This window comes from Amphiura filiformis, chromosome 13 (genome assembly GCF_039555335.1).
Source record: "Amphiura filiformis chromosome 13, Afil_fr2py, whole genome shotgun sequence".
In the NCBI taxonomy this organism is placed as follows: Eukaryota; Metazoa; Echinodermata; class Ophiuroidea; order Amphilepidida; family Amphiuridae; genus Amphiura; species Amphiura filiformis.
The window spans coordinates 33,601,981-33,615,459 of NC_092640.1; the positions used below are offsets into that span (position 1 = coordinate 33,601,981).

At 37.2% G+C, this 13,479-nt stretch overlaps 2 protein-coding genes across 8 annotated transcripts in view; both read left to right on the forward strand.

The window, feature by feature from the left end:
• LOC140168264 (uncharacterized) overlaps positions 1-9,744 on the forward strand; it is a 28,081-nt gene extending 18,337 nt beyond the window's left edge. For 6 of the 7 annotated variants that reach the window (XR_011861181.1, XM_072191611.1, XM_072191613.1 and 3 more), the window contains 2 exons: positions 1,241-1,340; positions 7,159-9,744. Coding sequence is in view for 6 of the 7 variants with exons in the window: in XM_072191611.1 (XP_072047712.1) it covers positions 7,344-8,501 (1,158 nt within the window). In the remaining variant the exon portion in view is untranslated. Of the gene's footprint in view, positions 1-1,240; positions 2,983-7,158 lie in introns of those variants that run through there. The other variant, XM_072191616.1, reaches the window with a different exon arrangement.
• A 1,879-nt stretch (positions 9,745-11,623) lies between these two features.
• LOC140167257 (uncharacterized) lies at positions 11,624-13,249 on the forward strand. Its single transcript, XM_072190596.1, has one exon. It carries the CDS (start codon positions 11,815-11,817, stop codon positions 12,964-12,966), a length of 1,152 nt encoding a protein of 383 aa, XP_072046697.1. The 5' UTR covers positions 11,624-11,814; the 3' UTR covers positions 12,967-13,249.
• The last annotated feature ends 230 nt before the right edge of the window (positions 13,250-13,479 follow it).

Sequence of the window (13,479 nt, forward strand, 5' to 3'; positions counted from 1 at the left end):
TACATGTACATGTATTACTTGTGTAGGGGTGCATTTTCAATTCAATGTTTATATGTGTGCTTTTTGAATGTGACGGATGATACTCCCTTGTCAATGTCAAATTAAAACAGAGATTGCCATTATTAACACTTCTTACAGATGTAATATATAAATATGAGCTATTCACAAATGCACCTATTAAGGGACCGTTCACAAACACTTGTAAGGGGGGGGCTGATGCAAAAAGGGGGCCCAGAAAAATGTTGACCATCCTAGAAATTGAAAACCCACATGAATAGATATGTACGAGCCCATGTCTGTGTTGTCGGAAATTCGTGTCAAAAACTGGCGAGCTGCAAAGACAGTTCCATAGCCACAGGATGATATGGTATCAATTTAATAATTTCTTGAAGAAAAGGGCACCCTATCAGTGTGATAACTGAGAAATGTGTGATGCTATCAAGCAAAATCAGTCGGAACCCGGAAATATTGATTATATTTCCTTTTGTTTCCTGTTGTTTTGGAAATTCTTCAATTTCTCATATCTTTGGAACTAACTGTTCAATTCGGTATTCTGCAAAATGCAGCTTTGTAAATGCTTTTTAATGCCCATAAGAAAATGAAAATGTAATAATTCTGAGTTCCGACTGATTTTGCTTGATCGCATCACATGTTTTGTTGACAGAAGTCACTTTGTTCAACACAATCAGAACTCACACTAATGAGAAATTCTTTTCGTGTGAATACTGTCAGAAATGTTTTTGTCAGAACTCTGATCTTTAAAGGCATATCAGAACTCATGCCAAAGAGAAACCCTTTCAGTGTGGATACTGCTAGAAATGTTGTAATTACAACTGTGATCTTAAAAGGCACATCAGAAATGTTTTGGTAACAAAGGTGTCCTTATGTGCCACACTAGAACTCACACTAAAGAGAAAACCTTTCTGTGTGGGGGGGGCCTGAAAAAAATGACCACAAATTTTCCTTGGAAAATTGAGTTTATATGCTTTTCTATGGGGTTGACACATAATTTTCATGTCTAAAAGGGCGGCCTTGAAATTTTGAGATCTGTAAAGGGGGGGGGGCCGAAAAATTGTCGCGATAAAATTTGTTTGCATCAGGCCCCCCTTACAAGTGTTTGTGAACGGTCCCTAAGTGATCATTTAGTGGAACAGTAAGGTAACATTCTGTACAGAAGAAAATCAATATGTGGTTTGAAAAGGTATACTAAACATTTATTAATGTTGTTTTAACATTTCAGATATATTGATCCACTGAGACAGAAGCCACTGAGGACTGCTGTGGTCTTGTATTGCTTGCTGCTTTACTCCAGGACATCTATGCTAGAGTTAACTTTCATGGTGGGTTTGAGGTGCATGCAATCACTTGATCTACATCTTTGAATATTGTTGGGTTAATCTAAAGTTCACTATGTAAATACATGTTGGCAATGAAATGTTTGAAACCATTTGCTTGTGCATATTGCACACTTAACCATTCGTCTTTGGCAAATTTGAAAACCCACATTAACAGACACCTTATAAAATATGTACGAGCCCATAGATGCAAATGTATGTGTTGTCAGAAAATCTTGTCAAAAACTGGTGAACTGCAAAGACAGTTCAATGGCCACAGGATGTTATGGTATCAATTTAATAATTGCTTGAAGAAAAGGACACCCTATCAGTGTGTGTACTGTGAGAAATGTATTGTTGACAGAAATCACTTTGTGCAACATATCAGAACTCACACTAACGAGAAATTCTTTCAGTGTGAATACTGTCAGAAATGTTTTTGTCTGAACTCTGATCTTATAAGACATGCCAGAACTCATACCAAAGAAAAACCCTTTCAGTGTGAGTACTGTCAGAAATGTTTTACGAGAAGGGTCATCTTAAAAGACATATCAGAACTCGCACCGATGAGAAATCCTTTCAGTGTGTGTACTGTCAGAAATGTTTTTGTCAGACCTCTGATTTTAAAAGGCATATCAGAACTCATGGCAAAGAGAAACTCTTTCAGTGTGAATACTGCCAGAAATGTTTTGATTACAACTGTGATCTTAAAAGGCACATCAGAACTCATACCAAAGAAAAACCCTATAAGTGTGAGTACTGTCAGAAATGTTTTGGTGACAAAGGTGGCCTTATGCGCCACACTAAAACTCACACTAAAGAGAAACCCTTTCTGTGTGAGTACTGTCAAAAATCTTTTACTTTCAGACATCACCTTCTACTCCACATCAGAACTCACACCAAAGAGAAACCCTTTCAGTGCGAGTACTGCCAGAAATGTTTTGCTAGAAAAAAAATGACCTTGTGAACCATATCAGAACACATACCAAAGAAAAACCCTTTCAGTGTGAATACTGTCAGAAATGTTTTAGTCAGAGGACTCATGTTATAAGCCACATCAGAACTCACACCAATGAGAAACCCTATCAGTGCGAGCACTGTCAGAAATGTTTTCGTCGTAATTCTGATGTCAACAGGCACATGAGAACTCACAACAAAACATGCTAGAATTGATTTTCATGGTGGGTTTAAGATGCACTCAATTAGATTTACATCTTTGAATATTGTTGGGTTTTATCTAAAGTTCACTATGTAAATACATGTTGGCAATGAAACGTTTGAAACCATTCACTTGTGCATGTTGCACACTTAATCATTCATCTTTGGCAAATTTGAAAACCCACATGAATAGATATGTACGAGCCCATGTCTGTGTTGTCGGAAATTCGTGTCAAAAACTGGCGAGCTGCAAAGACAGTTCCATAGCCACAGGATGATATGGTATCAATTTAATAATTTCTTGAAGAAAAGGGCACCCTATCAGTGTGATAACTGAGAAATGTGTGATGCTATCAAGCAAAATCAGTCGGAACCCGGAAATATTGATTATATTTCCTTTTGTTTCCTGTTGTTTTGGAAATTCTTCAATTTCTCATATCTTTGGAACTAACTGTTCAATTCGGTATTCTGCAAAATGCAGCTTTGTAAATGCTTTTAATGCCCATAAGAAAATGAAAATGTAATAATTCTGAGTTCCGACTGATTTTGCTTGATCGCATCACATGTTTTGTTGACAGAAGTCACTTTGTTCAACACAATCAGAACTCACACTAATGAGAAATTCTTTTCGTGTGAATACTGTCAGAAATGTTTTTGTCAGAACTCTGATCTTTAAAGGCATATCAGAACTCATGCCAAAGAGAAACCCTTTCAGTGTGGATACTGCTAGAAATGTTGTAATTACAACTGTGATCTTAAAAGGCACATCAGAAATGTTTTGGTAACAAAGGTGTCCTTATGTGCCACACTAGAACTCACACTAAAGAGAAAACCTTTCTGTGTGAGTACTGTCAAAAAAGAACTGTCAGAAATGTTTTACTAGACAAAATGATCTTGTGAACCATATCAGAACTCATACCAAAGAGAAACCCCTTTCAGTGTGAGTACTGTCAGAAATGTTTTAGTCAAAACTCTGATCATAAAAGGCAGATCAGAACTCATGCCTAAGAGAAACCCTTTCAGTGTGAGTACTGTCAGAAATGTTTTAGTCAGAACTCTGATCTTAAAAGGCATAGAAGAACTCATGCCAAAGAGAAACCCTTTCAGTGTGAGTACTGTCAGAAATGTTTTAGTCAGAACTTTGCACTTAAAAGGCATATCAGAACTCACGCCGATGATAAGACCTTTCAATGTGAGTACATGTACTGTCAGAAATGTTTTTGTCAGAACTCTGATCTTTAAAGGCATATCAGAACTCATGCCAAAGAGAAACCCTTTCAGTGTGGATACTGCTAGAAATGTTGTAATTACAACTGTGATCTTAAAAGGCACATCAGAAATGTTTTGGTAACAAAGGTGTCCTTATGTGCCACACTAGAACTCACACTAAAGAGAAAACCTTTCTGTGTGAGTACTGTCAAAAAAGAACTGTCAGAAATGTTTTACTAGACAAAATGATCTTGTGAACCATATCAGAACTCATACCAAAGAGAAACCCCTTTCAGTGTGAGTACTGTCAGAAATGTTTTAGTCAAAACTCTGATCATAAAAGGCAGATCAGAACTCATGCCTAAGAGAAACCCTTTCAGTGTGAGTACTGTCAGAAATGTTTTAGTCAGAACTCTGATCTTAAAAGGCATAGAAGAACTCATGCCAAAGAGAAACCCTTTCAGTGTGAGTACTGTCAGAAATGTTTTAGTCAGAACTTTGCACTTAAAAGGCATATCAGAACTCACGCCGATGATAAGACCTTTCAATGTGAGTACATGTACTGTCAGAAATGTTTGTATCATAACTTTGATCTTAAAAGGCATATCAGAACTCATGCCAAAGAGAAACCCTTTCAGTGTGAGTACTGTCAGAAATGTTTTAGTCAGAACTTTGCACTTAAAAGGCATATCAGAACTCACACCGATGAGAAAACTTTTTTTTGCAGTGCGAGTAATGTCATTCCGAAGAAAAAATCTAGAAGTGTGAGTTGTAGAGTACTTTCAAAGACCCCCTGACTTAAAGCCATAATACGATCTTATAATATGAAGTTGGGTAATTTTTTTCAAACCTGATTTTTTTGCATATTTGTAATGTTTACATGTGTCCCAACTTGCACCTAAATGGAAACGGCCAAATGTGTTGTCTTTGTAGGTCAACAGAGCAAAGTTCGACATAAAGTCATAATTGACTTTATGTCCTCCCATAGAACTGCATGTTAAATGGCCAAAATAACCAGTGGGATTTTTTCCACTTTATTTTGTTATTTCAGCTTAAAATGGACAGCAACCCTTCCCTGCAGTTATTACTAATAATATTTCAACATTTCGAATGAAGAATAACAAAATTAAAGGCTTTAAAATGCAATGATTTTTCATCAAATTTAATCTCCTCTTTGTTTTTTTTTGCTCAGGCAAAATCGAGAACAAATCGGTCTGCAAATGTGCAGTGGCTAACCAGATTGAACATTTTCACATACACCCTTGTTTGTATGTCACCGTATCACCACATGGTGTATCCCAATTGTAGATTAGCTCCGCACAGATTGCACATGCTTAAAATCACGAGCATTAATTATATGCAAGGACAGATTATTCAAAAGAATATTTGGTATTTTATGTTAGTACAGTATCAGAAATGTGTTGGCAAGGAAAGTTATACTGAAATTGATGAAAGAAAAGCTGTAGTTCAGATTTATTTGTTGCAATAAAAGTATGAACTTAAAATTTGAATGGCTAATTATTTAAAGTGAGTTTCCATATACTTTTTTACCCAATTAATGACCCGTCTCAGGTAGACTCTCCACCTAACCCAGCAGCTCTTCACTGTACACAAACCCCAAGTGAAGTAAGCCTTGTAATCTGTCATCAATCCATATATTTGCAGTTATGATAAAATCTCAGGAGTTATCCTTGTAATCTGCCATCAATGCATGTATTGGCAGTTATGATCTAATCTCAGAAGTAATCCTTGTAATCTGTCATTAATCCATGTATTGGCAGTTATAATCAAATCTCAGAAGTAATCCGTGTAATCTGCCATCAATACATGTATACAATTCAGTATCGAAGTTACGTAATGTTACTATGTCAACGGGATCACGCGCTAGAGTAATGAACCACGATCGAAATGATCACCACATAAAGTATATGGCACTCGAAGGCATACTAAAGTAGCGTGATCCGGTAACCAAGAGAATTACGTAACCACTTCGATGCTGAATAGGCAGCTACAATCAAATCTCAGATGTAATCCTTGTAATCTGTCATCAATCTGTGTATTGGCAGTTATGATCAAATCTCGGCAGTAATCCTTGTAATCTGTCATCAATCCACACATGGGCAGTTATAATCAAATCTCACAAAGTAACCCTTGTAATCTGTCATCAATCCATGTATTGGCTGTTATGATCAAATTTCGGAAGTAATCTTTGTAATATGTCAATCCATATATTGACAGTTATGATCAAATCTCAGAAATATCCTTGTAATCTGTCATATCAATCCACATATTCATAATCAAATCTCAGAGTTAATCCTTGTAATCTGCCATCAATACATGTATTGCTAGTTACAATCAAATCTCAAGTAATCTTTGTAATCTCATCATTCCATATCAAATCTCAAATAAGTCAAGTAATCCTTGTAATCCATGTTTTGGCAGTTATAATCAAATCTCAGCTATGATCATTGAATAGAGTTTAATGAACTGTGCCATTGACTATGAAATTACCAATGCCATCACCAGCCAATTATTTAATTAAGAGCGGTGTTTGACCTGATTCATTCTATTAGTGTGAATTCAATATGTGCATTCTCAGCTACATATTTTGTAGGAGTTAATGAAGTTTTGTCTAAATGCTCCAATAAATGTAATGTAATTAAGTTCACTTGATATACATAATGTTTATTGCATTGCAACAACTCGCACTATACTATGTTGCAATGTGGTATACCTACCTACCCATTGTATTATTGCACCAAACCCAGGGGCGGGCCCCCGGGGGCGGGGCAGGTTGTTAGCTAGCCACCTGTCATTTGGGACAGACATTTTGCTCCTGGACAAACATATGCAAAATTCTAGAGAACTCGAAACAAGAATACACAATAAATCAAGGCTACATGTATAACAAGCTATTTGACACTGGGAGACATTTTTCTGTGAAAAATTTGGAAAATCTTTGCTGGATTTTCACGGATTTTCAACCAGCCATCTACACAGTACCAACACAACATTTGTTTTATTTTGGTTGAGTAATATGCGACCACCTCAAGTGATATCACCTGAGTGATGTCACCTGAGGTTGAAAGTTGCATGAGCATATATCCATGTCTGCGCGTAGCTGTACATACATTGTGTAGGGTGCATTTTCAGTTCAATGCTTATACGTGTGCTTTTTGACAGTCGATGTTCACAGATTCACAGATTATCAATGTCAAGTACCCCCCCCCCGTGACACCAAATGAGGCGGTAGAAACATAAAATCCCATTAACACTACTTAAAAATGGAATATATATGAGCTTTTTATATTAAATGCACCTATAAAGTGATCATTTGGTGGGACAGTTTTGTACAGAAGATCCCTGCTTGCAGATCGACCCTTCTCATCAAGGTATAAAATCAATATGTGTGGTTTAAAGATATACCTAACATTTATTAATTGTTTTAACATTTCAGATTTTGATCCACTGAGACAGAAGCCAGTGAGGACTGTGGTCTTGTGCTGCTTGCTACTTCACTCCAGGACATTTATGCAAGAGTTGACTTTCATGGTGGGTTTGAGGTGCATGCAGTCACTTGATCTACATCTTTGAATACTGTTGGGTTTATGTAAAGTTCACTATGTAAATTATATATTGGCAATGAAACGTTTGAAACCATTTACTTGTGCATATTGTACACTTAACCATTCATCTTTGGCAAATTTGAAAACCCACATGAACAGACATCTTATTAAATATGTACGAGCCCATAGATGCAAATATGTGTGTTGTCAGAAAATCTTGTCAAAAACTGGCGAGCTGCAAAGACAGTTCAATGGCCACAGGATGTTATGGTATCAATTTAATAATTGCCTGAAGAAAAAGACACCCTATCAGTGTGAGTACTGTGAGAAATGTTTTGTTGATAAAAATCACTTTGTGCAACACATCAGAACTCACACTAATGAGAAATTCTTTCAGTGTGAATTCTGTCAGAAATGTTTTTCTCTGAACTCTGATCTTATAAGACATACCAGAACACATACCAAAGAAAAACCCTTTCAGTGCGAGTACTGTCAGAAATGTTTTGCCAGAAAAAATGTCCTTGTAAACCATATCAGAACTCACACTAAAGAAAAACCATTTCAGTGTGAGTATTGTCAGAAATGGTTTGCTAGAAAACATGGCCTTGTAAGCCATATCAGAACTCATACCAAAGTAAAACCCTTTCAGTGTGAATACTGTCAGAAATGTTTTAGTCAGACGACTCATCTTAGAAGCCACATCAGAACTCACACCGATGAAAAACCCTTTCAGTGTGAGTACTGTCAGAAATGTTTTTGTCAGAACGAGCATCTTATAAAGCATATCAGAACTCATACCAAAGAAAAACCCTATACGTGTGAATACTGTCATAAATGTTTTACCAACAAAAGTGGCCTTAAATACCACACCAGCAGTCACACTAAAGAAAAACCCTATAAGTGTGAGTACTGTCAGAAATGTTTTGCTAGCAAAAGTAACCTTGTACTCCACACCAGAACTCACACTAAAGAAAAACCCTTTCAGTGCAAGTACTGTCAGAAATGTTTTGCTAGAAACTATAACCTTGTGAACCACACCAGAATTCATACCAAAGAAAAACCCTTTCAGTGTGAGTACTGTCAGAAATGTTTTAGTCGGAGGGCTCATCTTAAAAGCCACATCAGAACTCACACCAATGAGAAACCCTATCAGTGCAAGCTCTGTCAGAAATATTTTGGTCGCAAATCTGATGTCAGCAGGCACATGAGAAGAACTCACAACAAAAAATGCTAGAATTGAATTTCATGGTGAGTTTTGAGGTGCACACAGTCATTTGATCTCATCTACATCTACATGTTGTCGGGTTTATCTAAAGTTCACTATGTAAAAAAATGGCAATGAAACGTTTGAAACTATTTGCTTGTGGATATTGCACACTTAATCATTCATCCTTGGCAAATTTCAAAACCCACATGACAAAAACTGGCGAGCTGCAAAGACAGTTCAATAGCCACAGGATGTTATGGTATCAATTTAATAATTGCTTGATGAAAAGGACACCCTATCAGTGTGAGTACTGTGAGAAATGTTTTGTTGACAGAAATCACTTCGTGCAACATATCAGAACTCACACTAATGAGAAATTCGTTCAGTGTAAATACTGTCAGAAATGTTTTTGTCTGAACTCTGATCTTATAAGACATGCCAGAACTCAGAGTCAGAAGACTCATCTTAAAAGCCACATCAGAACTCACACCGATGTTCAGTGTGAGTACTGTCAGAATATAAAATGTTTTTGTCAGATCAGGCAACTTATAAGGCATATCCGAACTCATACCAAAGAAAACCACTATACGTGTGAATACTGTCATAAATGTTTTGCCAACAGCACTCACACACAAAAAAAGTGAGTACTATCATAAATGTTTTGCTATCAAAAGTAACCTTGTGCAGCACACCAGAGCTCACACCAAATAAAAACCCTACAAGTGTGTGAACTGTCATAAATGTTTTGCTAGCACAATTATCCTTATCAGAATTCGCACCAAAGTGACACCCGTATGAATAAGAGTAATATGTGATGTGATTAAGCAAATCAGTTGGAACTCGGAAATATTGATTTTGAGATATAGACAAACACACCAGAACTCAATGTTTTATTCGGAACATTGATCTTAAAATGCATATCAGAACTCATACCAAAGAAAACCCTATAAGTATAAGTATGTGATGTGATTAAGCAAAATCAATGCGATATAGCCAAACAAAGGAAATATTTCCTGTTGTTTTGGAAACTCTTTAATTGCTCATAGCTTTAGAACTGGTTGGTTAATTTCAATGCGGTTTTCTGCAAAATGCAGCTTTGAAAATGCGTTTTACTATCCTATAAGAAACTGATATTTCCAAGTTCAGACTGATTTTGCTTGATCGCATCACATATGTGACGATGGATGTGTAATTAGAATTTGGTATTTTACTGTTAGTATCAGAAATGTTGTTTCTAGGGAAAAACTGTAGTTTTATTTCTTGCAATAAATATTCAAACTTAAAATTGGAATTTGAATGGCATATTATTTAAAGTAAGTTTCCATACACTCATGTTCACCGGAGTGAGGGGGTCACATGAATATAAAAGGGCCACACATGCTGGTTAATAAAAGCTACATAATGGGGTCATGAGCTTACAGCGGTATCAGGGTGGGGGAGGGTCCTTTTTTGACTACATAGACATATTTAGGTGTCCTATATCGAAAAAATCGCTTGCCCCACCTCTCACCCCGCCAAAAAAACTGTGCCCCCCCTTTACACATGCCAAATTTTGGGATCCCAATTTGCAAACCTTAAATGGTCTATATATATGTTGCGAGCGCAACGAGCAGGAAAATTTGCATATTAAAGCTGTTTCCGTACTGTTTTCCTAAGCCTTTTATTTAAAAGGCGCCCATGAATGTGTGCCAAAATTGCTTTCCCCCCTCTCGGATGGCCAAAAAGTACTTGCCCCCCCCTTTCGACTCGCCAGAAAGTTCTTGCCCCCCAATTTTACCCTCCCCAGGGCTCATAATTATTGCACTGCCCCTTACTAATTCCGTGGTTACAAAGATTTTTATAAGAATTACACTAAAATAACACTTAAAGCCATATTATAACATTTGCTGAGGAGGACTCCCTCACTGATTTTTTAAAATTCATTTTTTACATGATTATATTGTACTTTATCAAACCAATATACCCTGCAAAAATCAAGACTCTAGGTGCTGTAGTTTTGTAAAAATCCGAGATTTTGAATAAAACGACAGAACCGGCGTTTTATTATTACGATGGAATTATTAGTCGAACGCATACACAATGTCCATAACACACAATACGTACACGGCGTGCGGGACGGTGATCTACACAACAAAGGGTCGTACCATAACATGACCGAAGGAGTGGTACGTATTGGCGACATATGCGCTGGTAGTAAATTCCAATTTTCTTTGCTTTGCCGTAGTTGTTCGGCTCAAAAATAAAAGGGATATATCTGACAGTAAAACTAACATTTTATGGCAAAGAAATGCTAATCTATTTTGTATGAAAATGTTATAATATTGCCTTCGAATATTCACTATGAACCGACCCTTCGGCCCATTATGCGACTCAAAACTATTAAACAGGTCGGAACAGAATGGCCATGGTGGATTCAACCTACCATGGCGATTTCTGCCATGAAGATATCTGGGCGATGACACTTTGGGGCACACAGTAATTGAACTACGTCGCGTCTTTATGGTTACTCTGTATTACATGTTGCAAACAGCAACAGATTGCAATTAAAGCATATGATACAATTTACCATTTTTGTGGACAAATTTAAAACCTATGTGAACAGACGTTTTAGGGGTGGTGCAATAGTTAAGTGTACCCCTGGGGTGGTGAATTATGGGGGGGGGGAAAGATTTTTTGGCAGGCCAAAAAGGGGCAAGCATTTTTTGGCAGCGTAAAAAAAGGGGGGGGCGGTCAAGCGATTTTTGGCAGGTCAAAAAGGGGGAAGTGATTTTTAGCACAGATATTTTGGGCACGTCAAAAGGGGAGGGGGGGGCAAATATTTTTGGCACAGCCAAATACCAGTTTTGCTATGTGCTGGACCATCTGGTGAATATCGTGGTCATATGCTCCTGTTGGTATATTAAATAACGAAAGCTCGAATTAATTTCATATATTCACATGAGGAAAATATTCACAAGTGAAATAAGTAAAAATGAAATAGGATACAAATATCAGAAATCGGTGTGACCAGACACTCAAGCTCTCAGGCAGTCTATCCCTGCTGGTCTGAAATATTTTAACCCGGCTGTGTGCATGGAGCCTGCTTCAATGTTGGGTCCGAAAAAAATTTATTAGCAATAATAACAAACATTTTTGACATTTCAGGTTTGTTGATCCACTGATGTATATCTTCAATTAGAAACAACTATAACTAGAAACAACTATAAGTAGAAACAGAATAAAGACAGAAGCCAGTGAGGATTGATCAGGACAAAGAGAGAAGAGTGAGGATTGAACAAAGACTTTGAATTTTGCTGGGTACATCTAAAGTTCCATGTAAATACATGTAACAAGAAGCAACATGATGGTAATGAAACATTTGAAGCCGTTTACTTGTGGATTTTGTGGAATTGAGCATTATTCTTTGGACAAATTGAAACTCCACATAAACAGACATCTTATTAAATATGTGCAAGCTCGTAGATACAAAAGTGAATTTTGTCAGAAAAGTTTGTCAAAAAAAAATCTGGAAAGACATGTGATTAGCCATGGCGGAAGCCATGGGAAGAAACGGTACCAATGTAATAACCGCTTGGACATCAAAGAAAAGCCTTATCAGTGTGAGTACTGCCAGAAACTTTTCGTCTGGAAACTTAAACTAGTGAGACACATCAGAACTCACACAAAAGAGAAACCCTTTCAGTGTGAGTACTGTCAGAAATATTTTAGTCAGAACTGTCATCTGAAAAGGCATATCAGAACTCATACCAAAGAGAAGCCCTTTAAGTGCGAGTACTGTCAGAAATGTTTTGGTGACAGAGGTCATCTTGCATACCACATCAGAACTCACACTAAACCCTATCAGTGTGAGTACTGTCAGAAATGTTTTGCTGGAAAAAATGTCCTTGTAAAGCACATCAGAACTCATACCAATGAGAAACCCTATCAGTGCGAGTACTGTCAGAAATGTTTTGCTGAAAAACATGTCCTTGTAAACCACACCAGAACTCATACCAAAGAGAAACCCTTTCAGTGTGAATACTGTCAGAAATGTTTTAGTACGAAATGTAATCTTAAAAAGCATATCAGAACTCATACCAAAGTGAAACCCTTTCAGTGTGAATACTGTCAGAAATGTTTTGCCTACAGAAATGTCCTTGTAACCCACACCAGAACTCACACTAAAGAGAAACCCTTTCAGTGCGAGTACTGTCAGAAATGCTTTAGTCAGAACACTGATCTTAAAAGGCATATCAGAACACATACCAAAGAAAAACCCTATAAGTGTGAGTACTGTCAGAAATGTTTTGGTAACAGAGGTGGCCTTGTGCGCCACACTAGAACTCACACTAAAGAGAAACCATTTCTGTGTGAGTACTGTCAGATATGTTTTACTTACAGCAGAGACCTTGTAAAGCACACCAGAACTCACACCGAAGAGAAATCCTTGACGGGTGTAACCTTAAGCACTGACCACCCCATCCTTAACCAAGAGGTATCGTCTGCAATATAGTGCACACCCCACCGCATTGCTTTGGTGTGTATCGGGGGTGAGGGGCCAACAATTTGGTGACCGCGGTGTCCTTGTGTACCACACTAGAACTTTCACTAAATAGAACCACATTAAAGTACTCACATTTTTGTAATGGAATGTTTTGCTATAAAAAGTCCTTGTGAGCCATATCATAATTCACACCAAAGATAAACCCTTCCAGTGTTAGTATTGAGAAATGTTTTAGTGAGAACAGTAATCTTAAAAGGCATTTGCGAACTCATGCCGAAGAGAAAGCCTATTAGTGTGAGTACTGTCAGAAATACTTTGCTGACATTAGTGTGCTTGCACGCTACATTAGAACTCACACCAAAAAGAAACCGTTTCATTTGATAGAATTAGATGTTTTGCCCAAGTAAGTGATCTGAAAAATCACATTGAAATTCATGTTAAAGAGAAATGCTTTCATTGTAATGAGTACTTTAAGAAACATGTTTACTTTAAGAAAAATGTTTTGCCCAAAAATGTACCCTT

Excerpts from the sequence above, each read along its gene's own strand:
- LOC140167257 (XM_072190596.1), top strand. The coding sequence starts at position 11,815 with ATGATGGTAATGAAACATTTGAAGCCGTTTACTTGTGGATTTTGTGGA.